Below are 26,402 nucleotides of genomic sequence, written 5' to 3'. Positions count from 1 at the left end.
ATTAAGGGATTCTAATGAAACGGAACACAAGAGGAAACTGAGATTTTTTTTTTTGTATTAATTTGGAAACAGTTGCATTTTAATCTCCTGCATGGAAAATACTCTTGCTGGAATTAACTTCAGTGTAATATTTGGGAAATAAGAAAAATACGCCATGTTTCATTTGAAATCAGCGACTTCTTAAGGTATTTTTCACAAGTTCTTGATTTTGATGTAAGCTAGAAGAAACCATAGAGATCCAAAGGTAGGATTCCCTCTAAGTAAGTTTTCAGTTGTAGTCCCGTTCTTTCCTTCTCGGAAAGGTCCAATGCTGTAGAAAAATCAGTGTTGGGACTAAAATCTTTCAGAACACAAATACTGTGACATCCTTTAGTTTTATCTTTTAGATAACTCCTTATTTTTTTTTCTCCTTTTTTACATGAGTCCATGTTTCATTTCCTATATCTAGTTCAGTTCTGTAACTCACTTAGAAATAGGCATTTCTTCCCATGCTTATAGATAGCGAGGTAATAATTGCAGAAAGGAGTTTACCATGCAGGCTGACTGCCTTTGTTGACAGTCTGTTGGCCACATGGCTGGATCTCCCATGTCATTGTGGTTGCTGCTCCTGCACTGAAGCCTATTCCTCAGCATGATCCTCTTAGAACCCGTGTTCAGAAAAGAATCTGTAAATTTTGATATACTTTCCAAAATGTCTTAATGTCACCCATGAACTAGACTAGGCTGAAAACTGCCTTTTGACCTATTGTATAAAATAAAGTTCGGGTATAAACATTAGATGTTAGGAAAAACAAAGCGCTCCTGAACAGCTTCCGCTGGTCTGAGTTATTGCAACCTATTTGAGGGGTTTGGGGGGGTGGGGTGGGGTCAGATGATGAGAAATCTCCGGTTGCTGAGTATGTCTGGAAAGTCTGTTTTGAGTAACTTGTCCAGGATTGCACAAGGGCATTAGAATTGCAACACATAAATTAGTTTTGCAGTCTTCTTTCTGAGTGCTTGATTTACTCTTTTGTTATGGCTTATCATAACTTCCCTTTATTTAAAGAAAGGAAAAAAGACTCTCCCTACCAACAGCTGGGGAAAATTCAGAAATCTCACATGGCAGGCTGATTTTTATTTTTTATTTTTTAATAGCTGTGAGAAAGGTTAAAATCATTACGTACTGGCAGAGACTTCTCACTTGAATTAATGGCTTAATGGGTACCATTGAAAATAGTTCTATGTGAAGCAGGCACATGAAAACAGATCATTTTGCTATGTAGTGACATAAAAGCAAAGACCCAGCAATCCTCGTCTCTCTGTCAAGGCCTGGGGTCAAGCGTATTCCAGCCCCTTTTGGCAGCCTACATTTTCAGGTGAACTGGATGGATTTTCTCATAGGGAGAAATCAGTGGTCTGAGCTTTAGAAAATATACCTTCAGCGCTCCAGCTTGTGCCTCAGCTCTCGTGTAAGGACATGGAACAGCTCAAGTGCCTTTAATTGTGCAAATGATGGACAATTGCTTAAAAAAAAACCCAAAACAAAATATGTGCTCTGATTTGCTTCTGAAGAACAACATGGCTGGAGATCTTCTGTTTGAATAATGAGCATGAGTGCTATAAACAAAACAGGATATTAGGATGGAGGATGTTACGCAATGTTAACTAAAGGCACGGTCCCAGCTCTATGTATTAATTCAGTTCAGGAGTTTGCAAGTTGCATTCAGGTTGAAGAGTTCTGTGTTTGCCCAAGAAAGTATTTAGAAGTTGGGAAATGCCAGCATTCTGGAGTGTCCTTGGGTGGTCAGACTCATCTTCTCAAATAGGTGAGAACTGCTTTCTCATCACTGTCTCATCTTTGTAAGAACATTCATGAAATTCCCTCTCAAAGGAGCTTGCAGAAACATTGTGTGCAGCCTTTTCTTCATGGCTAGGTAAGCATATATATATTTAGTTATGGAAAAGAAAATAATACGGATGTAACAAATACTAATGCTCTTTCTTTTGTAGAAAAATATCAGCAGAATAATAACACCAGAAAGCACGTTTACAGAGCAGGAAGGGAAAGTTATGGGTTATTTATTGTTGTTATTTTTTAAATGTGAAAGACAGCCCAGATTAGGGTGTGGTCTTACCAAGAATTGTCTTTGCCCATGATTTCACCCTCCTGCTGCAGGATGTGCATCCCACCACAGACCTTGGCCCACTTCAGCCCTCAGCAAACGCCACTCTCATCCAAGTCCCCTCTCTAGGACAGAGTGAGGCAGCAATAATAGAAGGATGGAAGAGACCTCTAAGATCAGGAAGTCCAACCCCTAACCCACACAAACAATGTCCCACAGTGCTGCATCCACATGGGTTCTTGAACACTTCCACGGAGACTCCACCCACTCCTTGGGAAGCCTGTTCCAGTGCCTCACTATTCTTTTGAGGAGTAAGTTTTTCCTAATATCCAACCTGAACCTCCCCTGATGCAACTTGAGGCCATTCCCTCTCATCCTATTGCTGTTACCTTGAAGAAGAGGCCAACCCCCACCTCGCTACAACCTCCTTTCAGGCAGTTGTAGAGGGGCAATAAGGTCTCTCCTGAGCCTCCTCTTCTCCAGTTGAAACAATCCCAGTTTCCTCAACTGCTCTGCTTAAGTCTTCTGCTTCAGACTCTTCATCAGCTTCATTGCCCTTCTTTTGGTGTTATTAGCAGTTTCCTGACTATTGGGATGGGTACCAGAAGTGACAGTGCCATGAGGTGAAAAGCAGGAAGAGCTGAGGAGCACTGCAGACTAGTTCCCATCAGCGCGCGAGCTGCCTTCCAAACTACATCATCAGCACACCTAGAACCTAGAAAAATAGCAATCACTATAGCTGCAAATATGTGCTAGGCCATAGATTTCCACCACTGCCTTGAAATAGTGGAATTCAGGAGATTTAGATTAGGTTTTGGGGAAAGTTTTCACCAAGAGGGCAGTGAGGCATTGCCACAGCTGCCCAGAGAAGCTGTGGTGCCCCATCCCTGGCTCAAGGCCAAGTTGGATGGGGCCCTGGGCAACCTGAGCTGGTGGAAGGCAGCCCTGTCCCTGCCTGAGACTTCATGATCCTTGAGACACTTTCCAACCCAAGCCATTCTGTAATTCTGAATTATGGTCAGAAATCTTGTGGACTCAAGATCTGATCTGTCTGAAGATGAGGATGCTGTGGGGTGTGCATGGGATCAGGTTACTAGAGAAATTTCCTGCAGACTTTTGGTGTAACTGAAGACCGTCAGACACAAAAGGTTTATTCCTGTTCTCAGTCTTACATAGGCAGCATAAAAGCACCATGTATGATTCATTTTCTTCTTTAATTTGCCTTGTTCTTCATGCTACACTCCACTAAAGATATTTACTTTTATTTTTGCTACTCCACATGGCAGACTTTGTCTGCAAGAAAGGAATTTAAGTGCAAGAAAGCTTTTATAGACAGAGATTGAAGCAGCAAAACATTAGGCAGGAATCAAATGCAAGATGTTAAGCACTGGCTTTCCTGAAATCAAGGAGCAATTAAACTTCTTATTTCACTGACAAACTTGAAACCTGTAAAGTAATACGGTAACATAATGGGAAGCAGCACTTAATGAGCTTATGCAGTTATTGCAAGTTAAAAACAGTTGCATGTTTGGCAAACAAAATACCGAGAATACATTATCATTAAACGGTGGTGATAATGTAGTCAAAACAATAGCAAAGTACATAAGCCTCACAGAGCTATTAAATTTACTGTATCTTCTTTGAGGAGCGAAAACAAGTGAAGAAAGCACAATGCAGCTGTGTGGGGGGGGTGGGGGGGGGTGGGGGGAAGCAGGATGAAATCAGGAAAGCATGCAAGCTAATGAAAAAGAACAACCAGGTTCACCTTGGATGGCAAAAACAAAACAACTCTAAACAAAACATAATATAAACCTTTTATCTCAGAGGAATCCTCTTTTTCAGGGTTAGCCTCGCTGGAAACAAGCTCAGTGGGAGACTTTAATCATCTAATCAAAAAAGTAATAGAAAAGATTAATGATTCCTAACCTGTTCAAACCCAGCATCTCTTGGGGTCTGCTTCATCACCTGAACTTACAAGATCTACATCTGCCAGCTTGACTTGTGAGTACGAAACCCAGGGCACAAAACAGGCTATTTCTAAGAATGTCGTGAGCCCTCGCAAGGCAGCTGATTGGCATCTTGGATGAAAGCATGTAGCTTTTTCTCTTATGTTTATGGAATTAGCTTTCCCGGGCTACAGGGAAACTGAGAACATGGTGGCCGTAGTGCCCTCTGCTATTGCCCTTTCCAGCCCAGCTCCAATGGTCTGTCTGTCCCACCTGTATTTCCTTAGCATAAAAAAGAGTCTGCTGTGAGAGATGATGTCAGAAGTCTGGATGAAGCACTTCACTGCCATCACTCTCCCTTCAGGCCCTTCCTTCATGGAAGAAAGTCAGCTAGGTAGAACGTGATCTGCCCTTCAACTGCTGACTGCTTCTACTAGCCTTGTACTTTGTGTCTTTGAAGAGGGACTCTGAGAGGATGTTTTCCAGGAGCTGTGGTGAGAATGGCTGACTGCTTGCACTCCAGGTCCTCTTCCCTGACCTCCCTAAAGATGGAAAAATGCTAGCCTTTCAAGGGTAATTGACACCAGCCTCACAGTCACATCAGTCAGTCCTCTCAGATCCTCCAGTGAAACCCATCTGGCCTGATGGAGCTGAACATACCTGATTTTTCTAAGGAGTCTCAAACCTATTCCTCTGCTGCTGGCTGTCCTTCTCTTTTTCTGAACTGTGTTGATACCTGCTGTGATTTGGGAGCAGGCTATGAAGACCTGTAAGACAAAAGAGACACAGTGTGCTTCAGCCTCTTCTTTGATGCCTGCAAACTTTCTCTTCCCCATCCATCAAGAGATACATTTTTCCTGAGCAACTTCTTGCATATAGCATTCCCAAGGAATTGTTTGTTTCTAACCTTAATGTCCCTTGCTAACTCCAGCTGGGCTTTTTCTTTCCTGTTTTTGTACCAGAGTGCCCAAGCAACGCTTTTGTTCTTCCCCTTTGTAGCCTGTCTGTGTTTACACTTGTGTGCTCCCTTTCTGTGCCCTCAGTTCATTAAGAATCTTCTTCTCAGCCAAGAAGGCATGCTGCCAAAAAGGTGAATGCAAGACAGGGAACAGTCAGAGCAATATGAAGGTGTGCGTGTGAAAAGTATGGTGACTTTTCTGAAGGAGATAGCTAGGCAGATGAGGACGAGGACTGTAAAATAAGGTGTAATGGTGTCTTCATTTGCTCAGGAAGAGGATATTGATAGTAAGGAAATCAGAGTGGGTGAAATGCCAGGTTGTTTACCCTGTTTTGGTTGAAGTTTTCACTTCATGCTGAACTTTATAGTACTGCAGACACCTTGGTACTGAGATAGGTGTACACAGTTGAGTGTGTGAAATCAGGAGCAGAGAGGGCAGCAGGGAAGTAACAGAAGCAAGAGCTTTCTGAGGCAATGGTAATTTTCTGTCCCTCTATGTAGGAAGAATCCAGTGAAGATTAGTATCTAAGAGGAGTTATAGAGGGTAATTGGCTGGATGTCAGAAAAGGTGGGGCAGGATGGCAAATCCAGTTCTGAGGAATGAGAAACCTTATTCATCGGAGAAGAACTCAAAGATTAAAAGATCAGAAAGAAGAGTTCATTACTAAGTCTAGGTCAAATGGATGAGGTAGGCTAAAAGGAGCAAGAAGGGAGAGGTCTTCTGTCAGAAGTCAATGAAGATTGAAATTGCTTGACTTCAAACGTTAAAGGAAGAGGTAGAGGCAAATACAATAACAGAAAGAATACGTAGAAGGGGATTTTGAGACATGGGCTTGGAAGGAAGGAGGTCTTGCTAGACTTTAGGGAAAAACACAAGATCGTAGGGTGACAGTTGCAGTTCTTCATTGCTGTTGGAGAGCAGAACTGGATGGGAACAGAGTATCATGATTGTGTTGGACAGCAAGAGGGGCATGGGCAGCACAGGGGGTGCTGTAGAAGGAACAGGAGAAATGGCCTTGACAGATGGAAAAGTCTTGGATCCAGATGAGGGACTGGTCAGTGAGGGGAAAAGCATCATCAGAGAAAGAGCAATGAGCTGAATGTTCAAGAGAAAAAACTCCATCACTAAAAGGCAGGAGGGGGGGAATCAGTTAATCAAAAGCCGATTTCTTTCTTCCAGTTTTTGTCTTCCTTAGAACAAAAAACAATGAGAACAATCCTTCCCCCATTAGCATATCTTTATTTAATTAGTTTTATCAGTCATTGTGGTTTCCAATTAGAAATATATATATATATGTGTGTGTATTTTTTCTGTACTCCTCTGTTTAACAGACCGTGAGGAAGATTGACAGATTAAACCCCTAATCCTGAATACATGCACATGCTTAATTCTGAAGTCATATACTTATGTTATTAACTATGTTGTTAGACCAGAGCTGTAGCGCTCGGCTGCTTTGATATGTTGAAAATAAAGATGCTTTCAAAAGGATTTAATACTGTTTCAGATTTAGCAGATTTGGATATTAGATCAATAATACTTAAAGGTAAAGAACAAAAACAAACCCCAAACCAACAAAACCTCAAAGACGTGCTTTCTTATCTCAATCATATTTTTACACAACAGTAAATTCCACAGATTTATCATTCATGAGATCCTCAAAGGTGCAAGCCTAAGTTATTTGCTTAATGTTTATTGGTACCTTTGAAATCCTCTCCTAATTTATTTCAGAAAAAGAAATGTCTTCAAATGCAAAACGAAATCAGAGTGATGCTGGACCTAATCTACAATGACTGGATCAGGTCTGAAGAGGTAAAAACAAGTGTTGTCCTGCTTTGGAATTAAAAACGTGGAGCATGAATGAGCTGGGTTTAATCTTTACAAAAGAAGAACAGGTTGGCCAGAGAGGTAGTAGAGTCTCCTTCTATGGAGATATTCAAGACCCATCTGGATGCCTACCTGTGTGACCTATTGTAGGGAACCTGCTTTAGCTGGTTCAGAGATTATTCTTCAGTTGCCCAGTCTCATGTTTTTATCTTGTAGTTTTTATGGAAAAATGCACAAATGATGTTTTAACTTTGTGTCTGTAACTTTGACAAATAATTCATATTTTTTTCTTTTTTTTCTTTCTTTTTTTTTCTTCTTTTACAACGTTACTATCTATCATAAATGTTAGATTATTACATTATTACACCATCTAAGCCAAGTGTAAACATGCTGGTCTTCATTAACTTTTATCTTGCCAACTACAAGAGATTCTGTGACGAAATGTCGTATCCCGATTTAGGTTTTCAAATCATTACATTTACCAACACTTGGGCTTTGTTGCGTGTTTAGAAGTATAACGTAGAGTTGAAATATTAATAATTAAATGCTGTTGGTGTCACTTTGGTTTGTTGACTTAATAAAAACAATAGATCTGGTTGTGTAGTACAGGTGTAATAGAGTACAGGTTTGGGGGGGAAAAAAGTCTTTGGAGAAAAATGGATTACAATAAATGTTTCCCAGACCCTTTTGTGAAAGGTGATATTTACAGTTGAAAACTATGCATTAAATACAAGGAGAGGCATGGCTTCTCCTTTGTCCCTCAAGGGAAATACAGCACACTAGTGTGCTGCCCAAGGCACAGCACAGACCAGGAATGGATTAAGCGGAAAGCCTTCTAGTTGAATATTCCTGCCTTGTGTGCACCTTCCTGCCTCAGTGCAGGGCCTGCTAGTTCTGGGGGACCTTTGCTGACCTGTTTGGGAAGTGGACAGGAAGGCAGTGCTGTGATGAGTGTCTGTTTTTCTTGTTACAGCACTGGGTCATCTGGGTCAGACTTTGCTTCCATAATTCTTGCTCTGTACTAGGAGGTAGACAAAGCAAATGCTGTGTTGCTGTGCTTATCTTGTATGTGCAGTGATTCTTATGCAAAGGCGTTCCATGACATGATTTCAGTGCTCTGACATTTGGGCAGTGTTTGGGTTTGAATGGATGGATGGATGTAGGAGTCACTGAGGGCTAGGGCTTGATTTGTTTGGCAAAAACCTGCTCCGTGATTTCAAGATAATAAAAGAGCTGCATTGTCTCCTGTGTGACAACCTGAAAAAAATCCCCAGTGATAGCTTTCTGCTGGGATATATTTTGCTATTACTTCACATTATTACGTGCTATATTTACCAATGCAAAATGAGATTAGTTAGCTGGATATGACAGGAAAGGTGTAGTAGCATACTTTCTGTGCAGAACGTCTTTCCTACAGGAAGGCAACAGCTCAGGCAGTGTGAGCAAGGAACCATCTCTGTATAAGCAATGTCTCAAAATCCTTCCCCTAAAACCTGTAAAAAGATTTATATGTATTCATATATGAAAATGCATGAAATCAGTGTTAAAGAAGCTGCCAGGCTGGGATTAAAGACAGAGTGGTTCAGATTGTTATGAAAGTGGAAGCAGGTCTTCACCTGCCCCCCTGCTACCCTCTGCCAAGTGTCAACGCAGGGTTTTATGCTTTCGGCTCCTTACACTGAGTTGGTATGGCTGCTGCAAGGATCTGATTGACCAAAAGTGACTGGATACAGAGGGTTCGTTCTGAACACAGTGCATATGTGTTATGTATATAGGTTTTGTAAAACTAGATGGCCCCGTGTCTAGAAAGGCATTCCATAGAACATGCTGTCCTGTAGCAGCAGTGCTAGAACAACGCCAGTATTGCTAGACTAGCAGAGTAACTCCTGTAGAAACAGTGTGTTAACAGCTTCACTCCTTCAGGAACAGTGTGTTTTCTTCAGCAAGAATATTTCTGGCAGAAATGGTCTTGCAACCCTTGGGAAACAGCTCAGAGCTGAATCCAGCAAGTATACTGTCCTCCATAACCCTCCTGTGTGTGAGAAACAAGTCAGCATTTCCAGCTTTTCCACAGTGGACAGAATTCAGACATCAGAAACTTCCTAAACACTCTGTTGGATTCTTCTCCTTGTTGATCTGTGCTCTTATTTTTTCATCTCTCTTGCTTTTGATACCCTTTCCTTTGCCAAGATTCTTCCTATGCACAGCATTCACTTTAGCCTAGTGATATTGCATTATTTCACATCAGGCTTACAGACTGAAAAGATAAAGAGAAACCTTTCACCTGATTCTGTTCTGCCAATATGTTGTAACAAGCCCACAGCCACAGTACGTGAGTGCCTACCTATAGTGCATTAAGCAGAGCAAGAGCATTTGTCATGTGGGATCCTTTCCTTCTCTCTCTCTGTCCCTGGGGAAAATTGGATGCTGATTATATTGCTATACTAATGAGTTTATTAGTGGAGCAGAATTTGAGAGGTAGGAGGATAGAGACATTGGTAGAAATATAGGAGCAGCAGGTTTCTCTGTCTCTCAGGTGGCATGCAGCTCTCTGGCAGCACCCAGCTCTCCCAGTTCCATTTGCTGGTTCCAGGACATCACAAACACCTGTGTAATCAATGAATATACTGATGCTATAATTAGGAAATATATAAAAGAGTTAGGCTAACAAGTTATTATGTTAGAGAAGAATGGTTAGAGCTTATCCTTATCCTAGGCTTAGTAAAAAAACTCCACAAGAAGCAATCGCCAAAAGAGATCCTTCCCCAGTGGCAGTCAGCTCTTAAATGGGATCAAGGAGAGGTGGAGCCAGGCTCCACCCCTTCTGGTAGCACAGGAGAATTGCCTTCACCTGTGCTCCCGGGGCTGACTTAATGCTCATTTCAGGTTGTTAATCAGAGGTTCAGGTTGTGATTCTGTAGTTTCAATACAACACCACACCAGGGTTTCCCAATGTTTGTGTGATTAGTCATACCCTGCGTTGGCCAAGAGTCCTGTTGTCTTCTTTCTACATCAGAACTCACATCTTCCAAGAACTCTTTGCATTTTATACTCCTGTATTTCTACATTTTGTTTCTCGTGGCGGAGAAAAGACCAGCAATTTTCATAAAGTACTCAACTAAAGGGCAACTTAGTTTTTTTTTTTGTGTGTGCTAAATGTTTACTGCAAGTCCCAGCAATCAGGAGAGCATAGGAATTTCAAGCAACCTTTTATTTTCTACTGCTGGGAACAGTAAGGAGAAAGGACGCTCGTGTCCTTCTCTGAGCAGAGTCTTTAGTCCAGGATAAACAAAAAAGCAAAGGTTTCACTGGATCCATCATTGCTAGCTTCAGCCACTCTGTGTGCCACTTTTAGTCCTGCTCAAGCCATGGTATGAGTTTATATGACCTGTCTTTACTGATGTCCCCTGTATGAAGCGCACACAGGTGCTTGGAGCAGTCAGCAGAAATTGATTGTGATTCTACAGGGAGTGTTTGGTCAGATGGGATATTTTGGAGCCGCTTGTCCAGCACTGCCATACTGAGCTGCTCCCTCCTTAGGCTTTTATGTCCTTCCCTCCACTGCAGAGCTCAGCGAGGTTCAGACCACTTTGACTCACTGCGGTGATTCCATTTAGAAAACATTGGAGTGGCCTTGGCTTGGAGTTATGGACTCTTCATTCTGAAGGTGCTCAGGATCCCTGTCTGCATGGAGTGTTAGATGAACAGATTTCTTTACATTTCAAGGCTAGTTTCAGCAAAGTTTTTAGCAATGAGTTTGGCAGGTTTTCCTACTATTTCTAGCTGAAACTAAAGAGCGCCTGTTCCTGTACTCTGAGCATTCTGTCACTTCTTTAAAAGTACAAAGTCAAAATTTACGTCAGTCTAAACCGTAACTTTCCCAGGCATAGAATAGTGCTCCTACATCCTTAAAGGTGTGAGCGAGCAGACGCACATACCCATGAAGTCTGTTTTCTAAGAGGGCTTTAATGCTCTCATGCTCTACCAAAACTGTCTGCCTGTCCGTTGACCTTTTCCTCACAGCCAGAAACAAAAAATCACAGATCTTCAAATTTGAAATATCATTTATGGGAGGGGATGGGAGCACTGGGATTATTCAAACCAGGTTTGGATTAAAGTATGATGGAATACTTTAAAATAAACACATTTAATACTTTAATATTTTGTGTTTGTGGTGCGATGTATTTGTTACTGTCTACTTTTATTTTATTGTATTTTATTTTTGCAAAGCACTAAAATGACTTTCTTGTTCTCACATATTTGTATGTGTAGGTAAGGAAAAAAGTAAGTAAGAATTGTGAATTGAGAACTGTGAATAATTGTGAGTGGCAAGTATTCGCAGAGAGCTTGCATAAACAACAATGTTGTTTGCTTAATAAGAAATGCAAATGATTTCTTTAGGAAAAAAAAAGTAATTAAAAAAAAAAAAAGGATGTCAAAATGTTTACTAACAGTTTTCAAATATAGGTAGTAAAGCATCTGTTTTCTCTGACTCTTCCTTCTAATGTTATAATTTCATGATGCAATAAATAGCTGGTCTACTAACTACTTCAGGGGGAACATATTTTTGCAGAAACTACATGGCACAGCTGTCCAGTGAGCTTTTATTTATTAGATAATTAACATATAGTTCCAGTTCCTATAAATCCTTGTATCTGGTATATAAGTACTAGATTAATTCAGTTGTCAACAGAATATGTGGAAAGATACTTATTGAATGATATAGCGCAGTTTGTGTTAAATGGATGATTAAAAAATGAAAGTATTGCAAAAGCATCTGATGCTTTTTTATGGTGCACTTGGTTTTCAGATGACCTTGTAAAACTAATTGTTCGTGGGGAAGGACTGCTTTTCTGTCTTTTAAAACTTGCACAATATTTTATTGCTACTTTATCTCTTTAAAGACAAATTCAAAGGGAATTGGAAAGAATTTTGCATGTTTCTTCTACCTTAGTCCTTCAATAAGGGTAATACTTTAAAGTTGGGGTTTTGCAGGTAGGCATTCAAAAATATAGGAAAACAGAAACAGAGCATTATTGCAGAGCAGCAAAACTGTCCTGAAAATAACTGCGTTTAACAGCTTTTATGTAGTGTAATTCAGACTAAGGTTGGATAACAAACATAAGCTATAGTAAAACTCATTTGAAACGTGTGCATATATTACTTGTTTTTGTAAGCCTGGAGGAGTTACATTTAAATCACCAAAAGAAAATGTAAAATGGAGAAAAAACAACCCAAAAATTAATTTTAAGGCCAGAGGGAGCTACTACAGTGATACTTTAAAAGAAAAACATGCAGTAGTTCAGTATTTACACATGATGAGCATGCTGCCTGATCACCGCATGCACAAGTCCCATAAAAGCCCATCATTTCTGGCTGAGCTACAGCATATTTTTTACAGAGACATTTCTATCTTGATTTTCAAAGGAAAGGAAATCCATCAGATCCTCAGGTTCATTTCCACACTGGTTAACTCTCCTCACTATCAAATCTGCTCCTCAGTGCTGCTTTAAAGCTGCTCAAAGTTCCTGCTCCCAGCAGCTAAGCCTCGTTTTCCTTTTGCATCCTACATCAATATGCTTTCGGCCATCTTTCTGCCCAGGTATTTTATATGCTGTATTCAGCTCAGCTTCTCAGCTGGAATCTCAGGGAGGAAGTTAGCCAGGTCTAATTGGTCCTAAATGTCTGCAGATGTGTTCTAAGTGTTGTCCTGAGCTGCTCATTACAATCTATCCTGAAGGATATGGAGGAAGACTGAGAGTAGCTTTCTGCATGTGTGTGTAAAAGCTTTGTTCTAATGCAAGCAGCTGAGGTCCTCAAAAATCCTAAATAAGCTAAAACAGTGTTTTCTTGTTCCTAGCACCAGGGCTGGCTGCCTAAGCTAAGCCTTCTCAAACTAGGAGGTCACCACTTGCTGTGCTGCTGAAGCTCTGAGGCTTGAACCTCTGGTGAACAGGGCCTGTTGTTGAGGTGGCTGAGGGGTTCTGAAGGACATGGGCTGCATTGCCTGGGGATGGTGGGGACAAAGCTGGGAGTAGGGCTCCGGGGTTCTCTTCTGCCTGAGTGAATCTCCGTCAGGCGATGATGACGCACGTGGTCTGGGGAACTGCGTGGCCGAGCGTGTGTGTGGAAAATGTTATTGATGCCATCAAAGAGTTCATGCAAAATAGGTCTGAGATTGTCTCTCATTGAAAACTAAGGGCAATTTCTCAGCCTGAGTTGTCTGCTGCAGAAAAGAGCTGCCCTTTGTGGAAGAAAAGCAGCTCCTCACGAAAGCAGTTGTTGGTGAGGCGCGAATAATCATTTTTGTTCCCATGTTATTAATATAAAGAAAGCATAGATCTGATAGTACGGAATATGTTTTCACTTGTGTAAGTGTACTTAAGGTTTTAAAAGGGCCAGTTTCAGAAAGCAGGTAATCCTAGCTAAGCTCTGAAGAGAAACTGTTTTTAGCGAGCATTCATATATTCTTTATATTTAAATTCCAAGTATATTTTACCAGTTGCTTAGGTATACTTATCCCCCAACAGTATAGTGCTGGGGCAAGAGAAGCAAAAGATAACAGGTAAATTAAAGTTTCCAACATATACTTTAAGAAGTCCATTTAAAATTTTTATTTACATGTATCCATGTGTGGAGTCAAGGAAAATTTATGTTGCAGTCCACTACAAGAACACACCTTATCTATTTACAGTGTGTATATATGTATACATAAAAGGAGCATGATATAAATTCAGTGCTAGGAAGAACAGTGTGTAGATAAGGGAAACAAGAGGACAAATGAGAAGAAATCAATGCTCAGCAGAGGTAAGAACAACACAGACTGTTCCCAGTGTACAAGAGGATAAAGAAAACCCCTAACAAAGATAGTGTTTCATTACCACACGGAGATGGTAATGGAAATGGCCAGGAAAGTACTCAGAGAAGCATTCAGTAAATATTTCCTTCTAAATTCAAGAAAAGCCAAATGCTAAATGCATGTAAAGAAACAATGAAGACATTATTTTTGGTAGTAACGGGGGAGAATTTTAAGCTGTACATAATGGTAATTTTCAAATAGACAGTTAAGGAGCTGTGTCCATCATTGCTGAACCTTAATAAGTCTGAAAATGGGAAATCTATAAGACTTCTTTCATAAATATTTAAAATTGGGGTTCTCTCATAACAAACTCATCTTATTGAAGATGGGATTACTGATGTAGCAGTGCACAAACTGAGGCAGTAGTTGAAATCATCCTGGAAGATCCCGTGCAGAAGATCTTGGTGCCTTTTGATTTAGGAATCGATGCATAGCTGGCCAGCTATACTGGGCTCACTTCAGTAAGGTTTTTGATTCTCAGATTTCCATTTTCTTGTCCTTTAGTAAGCTTCTAACAAGGTTTCCCTTTTGGGGGAAGTGGGTAGAGGAGTGTCATTTTCTGTTAGCTACAGATTTCAGACTCTTTTTTGTGACCTCTAAATCCTTTTTTGAGGCAGCTTTACCATGACAAAGCTGCTTGTCTTATAGATGTGAACAACTTCTTTTTTCCTTTGTCTTTTCCTTGCCATTGCTACAACTTGGCATTGTGGTATTAAACACAATTCAGGAGTTGAACAAGCCTGTGCTACCAGGCAAAATAGATCACACTGTAGGTCAGGCTGTCTCCTTCATCATTCATTCTTTCATGTGCTATATGACCTGTGAACTTAATTCAGATAAAGACTATATTTTTCTCTCAGATCACTGATAAAAGGATTGAATGGTGTCAGGCCAGAGATAGACATCCGAGCAGCTCATTAAAAATGCCCTTACAGAGTTCCCAATTTACAATTACTGTTGAATTAGAAGTCAATAATTGTCATGGATTTCCGTGCGTGATTTTTTGTTAATAATTCTAATTGAAGTGCTTTGCGGAAGTCTATTTTACAATCATAGTTACCCTTCACAAAGGCGCAGTAATATCACCAGAGAACAGCACTGAGTTTGCTGCCCATCATAAAGCTGCTGTTGGGCATTAAAAAACAATAATTAAAAAAAAAAAAAAGGTGAGAGCACGATTATTTCATTCATCATATGCTGTTGTGTGATTTTATTCAAAGTCAACATCGTTGGCCTACATAACCTGAACTATTTGGAGTGATGATGCAGAATTGTCTGTGTAAGAAGTGGCATCAATTTTGCAGCCTCTCCTGATTAGTTTGCCCTGGCCTTAATTTTCATTCTGCTGGAGAAAAACAAGATTGCTCTCTTGAGCTTTCTTGGCTTCAACAAATTGAGCTGATCCCCCTACTTGCAGGAGGGACCTTATCAGAGGCCACTGCTTGAATTTTCCCAGTATTAGAATAGTTTTTGTGAAATAAAAGCAATAGCACTCAGCCAGATGCAAAGCGAACAGGCGCATCATTTGGATACCTGTCTGTATCTCTGTTGAAGAAGCTAGCACGTGCACAGTTCTCAAAGGGGCAGAGGCGGAACAAATCCTTGCCATCAAGTCAGTTCCAGCAGACAGAAATCAATATTTCCTGCAGAATTCTTATAGCGCTATCAGGAAAGTGACAATATAGATATCATCAGTTTAAACGAGAAGAAAGGGGTGATAGTAGAACGTGGAAGAAGTGACTGTATTAAGACACAGTTCAAAGTAACGTAACCAGCCAGACAGGCCTAGAGAAAGCCATGCTGTGTGGAAACCCATCTCCTAGGATATTACTTAGGCTTCCCTGGCAGCAAAGAGAGACTCAAAGCCATCCAGCCTTTCTCTGTGATCGAAGTAAATTGATCTCCAAGCATGTTAATGTATCCCCTAAATTTTATGAGAAAGTTTTCCAGTACTTCCAACAAATGCAAACAACATGCAAGACCTGGAGGCTTAGTAGCTAGATGTGATGTGGACATTGCATCTTAATTTTAATGTTTGCATAAGCTTATAACTTCAAGCTATAACTTTAAATAAATAACAATAATAATAATAAAAATAGCCCTGAGGAAAGCCTGGAAAATGAAGTATACGGACCTACAATCACAGAATAAATTAAGCAAAGATACTTTTACCAAGCCCATTTGCTGTAAGCACAGCAGCAGTAATTTCTCCTCAAATGCACTATTAGCCCTTCATGCTCTCAGCTGCTTTTCTGTCGATTAAAAAGGAAATGTTGGCCCAGAGATGCTGACAAGGTTTGAGATAATGAGGTTTTGAAAGGCTCAGGTCTAGAAGTACGTGATCAGAAAAGATGGTCAATAATTGCTAAGAAAGCTTAGGGAATATATGAATCCAAACACAAATGCATGGAACTTTAATTTTTATCTCTACACAACATCTCATTATTTTATGTCCAATATGGAAAGCTTGCCTAAACATTTTTATATGTTTGATGTTGGCAGTAATGGGTAATGCTACTATTTTTCTTCGCCTTCATCTTTCTTAAGGAAATGTACTTTGCTCTCTAGTGTAACAGTAGCTGGAAATGTGTACTCTTATTTCTGGAAACTGGAGAATATCTGGAATCAGGCAGCTGGAAAAGTGGGTTTCTCTGAACACTTTGTGGCCAGGAAGGTATTAAATACCTCCAGGGCTGGAATGTCAAGTGGATCATCAGGTTTGCGATGGGGAGAAGAGTAGGGAGAATTGTTTTACTAAAAGTAACTACGAAAGAAAACAGGACAATTTAATTAATTATGGATTTGTTACTTTTTTTCTTTCTTTCTTTTTTTTTTTTTTTTTTACAATGCAGCTTCTCCACTGAATTCATTTATTTGAGATGAGTAAAGTCTAACAAGGGTCCCCGTACTCATAGTTTAGATTTGTACAGAGCTTTGTCCCTTTAAGCTAAGGATGGCTTTTGCTTTTGTAGTTTTTTTTCCTTTAGCTTTGATGGTAAATAAATGAACTCCTCAGGGTCTTTTTAGAGCAATTTGAAACTTGTGATGCCAGAAAGTGTTTCAGAAAGGAATAAGACTGTGAAATGAGTACTCTCCATTATACAACTGTCTTCCTCTAAGTAGTAATTATGACTCTCCTAAAAAAATAATAATACAAAAGCCAGCTGAAATGATGAACCAGACAAGCTCTTCCTTCTTTGCAAATAACGAAAAGTGATTATTAGGCTCATTCCCCACCCTTCCCAGTGTTCTGTATCAATTTACTTTAGCATAACATACAGTAGAGAGAAATTAGTCTTAAATGAATATTTAGATACTATACAAGAATAAACCTGTCAGGAAAATAAGTTAATTATAAATGTCTCCCCTGTATACAAGTTATAATTTAATTTTCTTTGGCATAACAGGAATAACAATAAAAAAAAGACAGCGTGTTCAAATTAGCACTTTAAATTCCACTTTGGAAATGGAACGTTTTTGTTCAAAATGTTTTGTTCATAACTGCTCATAACTGTTCACCCTGACTCCTCCAAAAAAGCTTGAAGACAGAAGGTTCTTTTCTTTAAAGCCAACAGCTGCATTTATGGGACTAACAGTAAAGATGTTTTAAACTATCAATTTAATAAGGAGACTATTCTGGGGAATTTTGATGTCGTGAAAAACTACCTGAGAGCTGCTTGGGCATCTGAGAAGATGGGAACAGCAATCTTTGTGTCAAATGGGGGAGAATTCACCAGATTTTGCTCTATTCTTTGCAATGCCACTGACTCACAGTAAGACCCTCTCTGATTTGACCAAAAGTAGAATATTTCATCAAGATTTCTAATTGATGCTTCATAGCCAGCACTACTGCTGCAATTACTAATGTAGGAAATTCACAAGTGTGTGTTCCAGGTCATTGTTGGCTGATTCTAAGACAAGACATAATGTCTTGCAATGTGCCTGAAAATCCTGGTCTGCACGGGCCATCTGCTATGCATTTTGCTTATCTATAAATAGGTTTAATAATGTGGCTGACATTCTGAGACTGAAATGTCTACTTTTAAGGGAATGAAAGTTTCAAATAGGATGCGCAGTTCTTCCCATGTATGGATTTGATAAGAAGTGGCTGGTGATTGCAGGGGTTGGCTTCTGCAGAGGCTGCTGCTCTTCCAGTGTAGGCAAGCTGACTGTCGGCTAGGCTCCTAGAGAAAACAAAGAAGTTGCTGGCCCTTCCTAGGTTGTATAAATGGGAAAGGTGAGTTTAATTACATTTTGGGGAATTTGCCGTATTTTGATACTCATTTTTATGGAGAATTTTATGGATGTACTTGAAGGAAATTGAGTTGTTCTTGATTTTTAAAAATATTTTCCCTCCTTCCCACCTGCTACTATCACCTCACATTAATGACTTGTGTGGTGTTTGCCTCCCTTTAATTTTACCCACAAATACTTTAATGTCTCTGTATTTCAGATCTTGGCACCTCTCACACCCAGACAAATGGCTTAGACCAGGGAGAGCTTTTCAAAAAAACCCTGAAGCTAGGAAAGGTGAGTCTAGCCAATGGAAATGTGTGAAAGGGCAAAACAGAACTGTGAAGTCACCAATCATCATCTTCCCATTTGTTCAGAGGAATGTGCATCGTGGGGGTTATTCTTATTTTTGCTGTGCTATTACTTGCAGGATTGAATGTCTGCATGCTAGTGCTTGCGAATGTAATGGACGTGGCTCAAAAAATTGAGCAACTATGAGAAAAAGGCCAGAAAGGATTGCCAGACAAATTCAACATTTGGTTAAGCGATTAACATTTGGTTAAAAAAAAAAAAAAAAGATAAGAAAAGAGCATTTGTAAAACCATGCTATGAATTTGCAGTCCAAAGTTCTTGCTTTTTACCAGCCAGTATTTAAAGATAAGTTTGAGATTTAAACTTCAAAGCTTCAAAGCAGTTCTAAAATTCAAAAACTGTGAAGAAAACAGCAGATTTGAATGTGTTTCCCGTGTCTTCCTGAAGCTTCTTCTAACAGATGTCTTTCTATCCTCATAGACAGTTTAACCATGGCTTAATCAAGTTACACGTGTTGGAAATGTCACATACATGCCAGCTGAGCTTCCTAGCATCCTCCTGCTCACCCGCCTGCCCTGAGCACATCTCTGCTGAGAGATGGGGACAGATGCCATGCTGAGCTTGTCCTCTGATTGAAACATGGCAGCGAGCCTCATGGATGCTCTTAGGGGGGGACCACTTGCTCACTTTCCTTATAAAGAAGGCAACTAGGAGGTTGTGTTCAGTATCCGGATTTTACTGTGGTGACAAGAGGTTTTATCGATCCGTCTTCTCTGTAGAAGAAAGGTGCTAGGTGCATAGATAGCAAATTTCAAGACAAGCTTTTTATAGAATGCAATGGAAATCTAGCGAGAGCATAAAGCGAACAGCAGTGGAAATCTGGCAAAAGTATAAAGGACACAGCAGTAAATGTTGAGAACACTGAACATGATGAAAGTCCTAAAAAAAAAATAATTCACTCATTCACACCAAAACTTGAGGGCATTCAAAGTGCTTTTAAGGTGGGCTGTGTCAATTTTTTCAGCTGTACGCTTTTTTTTGTTTGTTTGTTTTTGAGGGAGGTTTGTGTGTGTTTTAATACAGCTTCATATTAGGTTGCTGAAAAATTATTAATGTAAAATGCCTATTTTAGCCAGGGCGAATTAAAATAAATCACAGAATCACAGAATCATAGGTTTAGAAGGGACCTTCAGAGATCATTGAGTCCAACCCCCCTGCCAAAGCAGGTTCCCTACACCACATCACACAGGTAGGCGTCCAGGTGGGTCTTGAATATCTCCAGAGAAGGAGACTCCACCCCCCCCACCCCGGGCAGCCTGTTCCAGTGCTCCATCACCCTCACTGTAAAGAAGTTCTTGCGCACATTTGTGCAGAACTTCCTATGCTCCAGTTTCTGGCCATAAATGAATATATAAAAATCATCTAAATTGGCAGTCTGCCACATTTTAATGCTTGTGCTGTTAAGGGTCATGCCCTTTGACATGGGGTCATGAAGCGCTGAACAAATGACACATTGACACCCTCCTCAGGCTGGGTGGATGTCTCCCCCAGCCCTCTAGCAGCATAGATCCCTCTTTCTGACCACTGCCTTCTTTCTCCCCAACCCACTCATCTTCTTCCCACCTGGCCTTTCTGTGACCTCCCATCCATCAAAAGCCCGGACATCCATCCAGTCACTGTTCCCAGCTCCATCAATTCACATTTTGCCTCATTTCTGTCTGATCTGTCTTTAGCTCTGGACTACCATTTTCCTGTCACAGCACAATTTGCTCAAAGCATCCAAACCTGGACTGTGCCAGAAGGCATCTCAAAACTGCCCTGAGACCCACTGCTGAAAATACTGACCTGCTTTTTCTCCTTTCTTCCACCACAGCTTGCCTTCTGCAGCCTCTTTCTGCAGTCTATCACTTCAGCTTCTTTTAGGATCCAGTTACCCGGCCAGGCTATGTTGCTTTTCAAAGAGCAGGCAGATATTAACCACAGCTGTTTTCTCCCCATGCATGGTCTCTCTCTGTCTCATTTCTCTTCCCATAAAACTCTTTCCTTTTCCCAGCCACATGACTGATGCTGTAACTAGTTAGGAGCACTTGCTGTTATTTCTGGGTCTGTCTCTCACCTTTGTTGCCTTTTTAGCTATTAATTCTGCTCCCTTTTTCCTTACTACTTTATTTGCTTTTTCTCTTTATCCTTTGTTGTTATCATTGTACAGAGCAGGCGCTGGTTTCTTCTGTCCTCCAAAAATCCTTCCCCTCCACTCAAGTATTTCCTATAACAAATCCCTTTGGTCTTTGATGCCTTAAGGACAGCTTCAGTTTTCCCCTTATTTTGTTCAAATGCACTATTTCTCTTTGAATTTCTCAGTGAGGTTTTGAATGATGTGGACAAATAGCCTCAACTGAGCTTTGGACCTGTTATTAATTACTTCATTGTAGTTGCTTGGAATCATTTAACACACCCCTTTGCTTTAATTTAAAAAAAATAAAATTTAAAAAAAAAAAAAAAAAGGAGAACAGCTTCCTTCCCCCAACCAAACTTCTGTTTTCTCCTGGTTCTCTTTGTCTTTTAATTGTCCATCTGTCCATCTGCCCATAGCTGCCTGTATGTGAGCATCACGCTTCAATTTACTCAAGTCAAGCCCTCAGTCATGCAATGTTCACTGTGTTTCTTTTCATTCCCAGTAAGTATCCTTACTCTTACCTGAATTTTCCTTCTCATATGGTGTCTTTTCTCTGCTGATCTCCAACACTTTCTCCTAATGATCTTCCTGAAAATTACAGTAGTGATTTTTCAGGAAGTAAATTAGTACATCAGTCATCTGTAGTGGTTTGTGACTAGGTTTTTCTCTTCCACACTGGAAGCCCTTGTGAGCAGTCTGTCATACCTCAGATATGTGTCTCTTAAAGCTTGATGTGGGTGTTGGTCTTAGTTTGCTATTACTGTTTATGCGCAAATAAAACTCACCAAAGCTAATTTCAGGAAGCACAATGGAACTCTCTTTCTCTCTTCTGCTGGTGTGCTGTATCTGCAGTTCCACATTGTTACAACCACCTCCGTGGCCTACACGTTTAGGGTCTGTTTAAATCCTGATAATTATTTCCTAAAAAAAGATTTACCCCAGCTGGCCTTTTCTTCTTATTTAAACAGAGGAAATAAGATTTATGTGCTGGCTGTTGTTTTTCTTTATGGTAGACTCTGCTGACACCTGCACCTCCCACGTTAGGCCCTGCAAAAGGCAGCTGTCAGAATCCCTGTCCTTGCCCGTCACTGGGACCTTGTTATCTTTCCCTCTCAATCCTTGTGCTGACACCTTTGACTGCCTCTGGTTTAAGTTTCTTGCTCTCATGTCTTCAGACTTCCCTAACTCTTCCCCTAGCCAAATGAATTCCTTTCAGCTTCATCCTACTCCCATCTCCACTCTGACATCGCTGCTGCTCAGTCTCTCCTTTCCTCTCCTCATCCAGTAATCTCCTCTTCATCTGGGCTGCAAGGGCCTGGATGTTTGTTGTCATTGATTATATCCATCTGGAAGAAGCCTCATTTCTTTTAAGACAAAGGAAGAAAGACTTGTTTTCTTTTTGCACTTCCCCCATGCCATAACTGGAGGCGGCTCACAGGCCTGACCTGGTCACCCTGTGTGTTGTTCACCTGCTTCACTGCTCTTCATGGTCACAGCACATGTGGGCTCATGGAGAGGAGTCTCTTTTCATCTATACTTTGAGGCCACTAATAGGCACTCAGGCAATGTGAAAGGAGCTTTAATAATTAATCATGGCAATTCAGATGCACAGATGCCAGGAATTTATTCTGGCTTCAGATATTTGGTTGTCTGTAGGATGAAGCTGATTCCCCTGCTGTCTACACTGAGTTCTAGCCCAGGACACAACTGTTGTGTCTGTATGATGTTTACTGACTTGGAGCCTTTTAGTTCAGTGGTAGATGGCTTTCTGTACACTCTAAAACATCCTAATCACATTGTATGTTTTGTAATTCTGTCTACGTTAAGAAATCACAGTTCAGTTATTAAAACTCATTATAGTGAACTAAAATTAATGTTCTCAATTTCTGTTTTGTTATGGTTTTTGGTCACAATATCTTCTGCGTGGACAGAATTCAGGAGCTTAGCAGCTTCAAGCAGTTGCCACTATTTTTGGTCTTCCTTCGATAAATGAATGAAATAAGTTAGAGAGCAAGCTTCTGAATTCCTTGAAGGCTTGCTGTTATTCCTCTTCACTAAGAGTCTGTAGTCACCTGCAGTTAAAATGTTTTGCTCTTAGCTCCTTGGATTTCTCTTTTCTGGTCTGAAGCATCATGTAAGATCATATTGTGTTGTATTATCTGCATATTTGACCAGGGGTAACTATCTGATTGGCAGAGCTGCTGCAAGCTGGGTGCCCGTTCCTTGGCATGCCTGGCAGGGTTGCTGCCAGTTATCCCCGTCAGGAGCAGGCAGCATAGGCAATGCATCTGGTCACTGGATGGAGAAATCCAGTATGTGTTTTAGTCTGCCACAGCATCTGGCTGCCAAGAGGCAAACACAAAACGTACTCAAATCTTGGATTTCAGCTGTGGCATCATGCTGGTAGTCAGGGGGGAGCATTGTCTGAGCTCACTGGGGCAGCAGAATCTGCAACACTTATTCTGCATGTCTAATATTACATTATCCTGTCTGTACTTTATCAAATGCAAATTTACTCCTCTGGTTTAGTTTTGATCTGTATTAGGAGACTGATTTAAAAGACTTAAATGATGTGTTCCACAGGACTCTTGAAAACTAATTGTGTTTTACAACAGTAATGGGATTTGTTGAGACAAGATGACGTTCAGCATTACTAATTGATGTGTTCCTGTTTTTCTTTATCTATATATATGTATTTTATCAGTGGCATCTAAACAGAAACTGATCTAAACAAAAACAACATTATTACTTCATGGATGTTGTCCAATTTTGTAGAGCTAAAAAACTCATTGAAAAGGAGTTCCTTGGTGAAAATTATCCTAAGTCACTGGCATAAGTGAGGTTTTGTACATATTTTGTTCATCTATTGGAAATAAATTTTTACAAGAGTCTGCTGATTTCCTAATTGCTTGTACCTCTTAGAAAAACACGTCTTTATAAACAACTTGGGACTTTAAAAATAGGCATTGTGGTCAGCCACTTTATAGCAATCTTTTGTATTGTCTTTCCCCTTATTTATTAACAGTCATAATTTCTCACTGGTGTGTCGTCCCCTTCACAGCCACAGTATATTTATAAGAGCCCTTTTGTTCTCAGTAATCACGTTAGCTAGCATTAAATCGTTCCTCTTTTCTGCTGTCCATATCTTTTCTTAGCAAGGCTTAACTGATTAGCTTTTTTTTTTTCATTTTTACATCCTTTTCTGCTTTTTTCACACACAGATTTGTGAGGGGTTCCTACACAATCCATATTAGCTACTTCCATCCCATCTTTCCTAAAACTTCTTTTCTGCTCAGGTTTGCCTTTAGAATTTTATAGTCTTCTTCCCTATACCTGCGTATAAACTCTCCTTGCCTCACAAGGGTAATAGCAGTTAATATTTTAAAATTGATTTTCATCTTCAGAGTTCTTTGTTAAATAGATAACATATAAATAAATAAAGCATTCTCCGAACACGCTCTCTTTCTTGAAATCAAATGCTGTGCATTCTGCTGTGAGGAGATGAAGTAGCTTGCGAAAGCTCAGCACTTTCCTTCGTCAGGCAGATGTGTCCCTAATCCTCAGAGAAGAACAACTATTGAGTTCTGGGTGAACACTTGTACAAAGATTTAGAGAAAGCCAGTTGCTGCTAGGAGAGGGTTTCCCTGGAAAGCTCAGTTTCAAGTTGCTTCTGGAGCCAGAAATTGTTACAAATAACAGAATGAAGTGGAGAGAAACAGTCACATAATTTACCTCCTTCTGTACTTCTTGATTGAGCTTTGAAATAAATGTCTTACATGTTGATTATTTGCCCTTTTAACGATCTTGTCACGTATACTGCTTAGAGATGGAAAAATGCTTCTGAATGAGGATATGAATGGACACAAATAGATCCTCTCCAGTCTGAATACCTGCCATTCTGGCAGGATGGATGGCTTCTCGAACTTGTGCAGTTCCTCTGATCAGTTTCTATAGTCATGAGCATCTAAGAGTGCCAATAAAATGGTCAAGAGCAAGTCAGCAGCACTGTGTTGGTAATCTGCCTTTTGGAGAGACTGAGCAGCAGAAGGACCTTCTCTTGCATCTCCTTCTGTGCTAGTTTTGTTTTGGATCTTCTGAAGAAAAGGTCTTAACATATAACAAATATTCTGACAATTGGAGAAACATGGGTAAAATCCCTTGCTTTCACTGCAGCCTAGAGATACTTTTATTTCTTGTTTTTTCTTCCTTACTGTAGAAATGGTATTTCCTGACAGCATAGATTGCAGCTGGAAAATGGTTATTAACGGAATGAAAACTGTTCTCGGGCAGGCCGCCATTCAGAGGAATGCATCTATCTCCTTGGGAAGAAGGAGGGCAGCTGGGGAGGCCCAGTGAAGGCAGTAACTGACCCTCAGAGAGAGAAGGCATTGGCCGAGGACATGCCTTTGGAAGTTGGCCTTTGAGTTCAGAAATGTGCTCCTGATCCAGAGGGAACATCCTGGTTGTTCCCACTTTCTGTGTGGGGTGGTCCTGGCAAACAGGAGTGAGATTGATTTCAGAGGCAACTGGACTGACATGATGGTGGGGATTGTGGATTCCCCGTCTCTAAAGGTGTTCAAGGCCAGGTTGGATGGGGCCTGGGCTACCACCTGATATGGTGGTTGGCAACTCTGTGTGTGGAAGGAGGCTTGGAACTAGATGATCTTTGAGATCTCTTCCAACCCAGGCCATTCTATGACTGTAGCCATCATGCTGCAGATGCAAAGTGGCAGTCAGTATGTGGGGCCAGCCGACAGCTAGTCTGAAATGGTGTCTGCCCTTGGGAATGTATGGTTAGGCAGCAAGTCGTAAAGACTAAATGTTTTGTATTGCAGACCCTGCTGTTGTATTACTCTGGAAGACTGAAATCTGAGACAATCTGACCTAATAAAAGCGAATTGGGTCCTAGTCATAGTTCCTAGATTGTTGAACCTGTGCGTTTTGCTTCCGGTGATCTTCTTCATCTGTCTCTGTTGTATCTCATGTTTGTATTTTTGAAACAACAAGTTTAATATGAGGAAAGCTGCAGAAAGGTCTGACAGCCCAGACTTGGAAGTAGTGCTATATGTAGATATAACAACAGCTTTTATGCTACCAAGACAATCTGTAAGCTGCAGGTTTGGTGTAATGTCATATTTCAGTTGAGGACAGCAGGTACTTTCTCTGTGATTTCTGCCCTGGGATGGATGTTTTCACTTCTGGCAGGACAGGCAGGGCGTTTTCTGTAGCAGGCACTTCGAGATGCAGTGTGACTGTCACATCTACTGTGTGAGATAAGAAGTTCATCCCTCAGCACAAAGCACTTCCAGCATTACTGGGAACAGATGCCTCTTGCTGGGTCTCCCTGTCAACACAAGGGCTATAAGATTTCAGGACCTCTTGAGTGGTTGTCCATGACTGGTGGCTGAAACTTGCTTCGTGTTTGTTACATATGGAAAGTTATGAGAAGTGCCTCGCGCCAAGGGGCTATTTCACTAGCGGTCATTGCAACATCCCTTCTTGCTACTTAGCAGCAAGTATAGGTATCTTGGTATGACAGTAGAATAATTTAAATAATTAAACTTGCTATTTAATCACACACAGTGTGCCCCGGTGGCGCAGTGGTAGGAATGCTGCGTTGCAACACCGGAGGGCCCGGGTTCGAATCCCCTGTGGCACAAGTGGTAGAAGTGCCGCTCTGCTACACAGGGGCTCGAATCCCGGGGGTTGGACTCGATGATCTCTAAGGTCCCTTCCAACCCGCACGAAACTATTACCTATTACCTATTATTTCAGGATGCTACCTGCACTTAAGTTGTATCTTTCAGCCCTGTGCAATCTCCTGAATACCCAAAGTGGGCATCAAAGTGTGTTACAAGAGAAAAGGAAAGTGATTTACATAGCGTGCTTTCTTTCTAGCTCTGGTCGTTCATTGCAAGTGGGTCATGCATATCTTGGTAGCAGCAGGATATCCCTGGTATTTACCACTAGCATTAGGATTTTAGGTGGAGT

The 26,402-nt window shown here is 40.7% G+C and overlaps 1 protein-coding gene across 3 annotated transcripts in view; it reads left to right on the top strand.

Moving 5' to 3' along the window:
- Nucleotides 1–26,402, top strand: part of TMEFF1 (transmembrane protein with EGF like and two follistatin like domains 1) — a 115,616-nt gene that overhangs the window by 12,704 nt on the left and 76,510 nt on the right. For 2 of the 3 annotated variants that reach the window (XM_085539831.1, XM_085539830.1), the window contains exon 1: nt 18,112–18,220. The exons of the other annotated variant lie outside the window; for it this stretch is intronic. In XM_085539831.1, coding sequence (XP_085395957.1) covers nt 18,127–18,220 — 94 coding nt within the window. In that variant the 5' untranslated portion in view covers nt 18,112–18,126. Of the gene's footprint in view, nt 1–18,111; nt 18,221–26,402 lie in introns of those variants that run through there. 3 annotated transcript variants of the gene reach the window in all.

Source organism: Coturnix japonica, chromosome 2 (genome assembly GCF_054131305.1).
Source record: "Coturnix japonica strain WE chromosome 2, WE-NBRP24, whole genome shotgun sequence".
In the NCBI taxonomy this organism is placed as follows: Eukaryota; Metazoa; Chordata; class Aves; order Galliformes; family Phasianidae; genus Coturnix; species Coturnix japonica.
The sequence above is the reverse complement of the archived record's forward strand: the minus strand, read 5'-3'. Positions and strand labels throughout refer to the sequence as shown.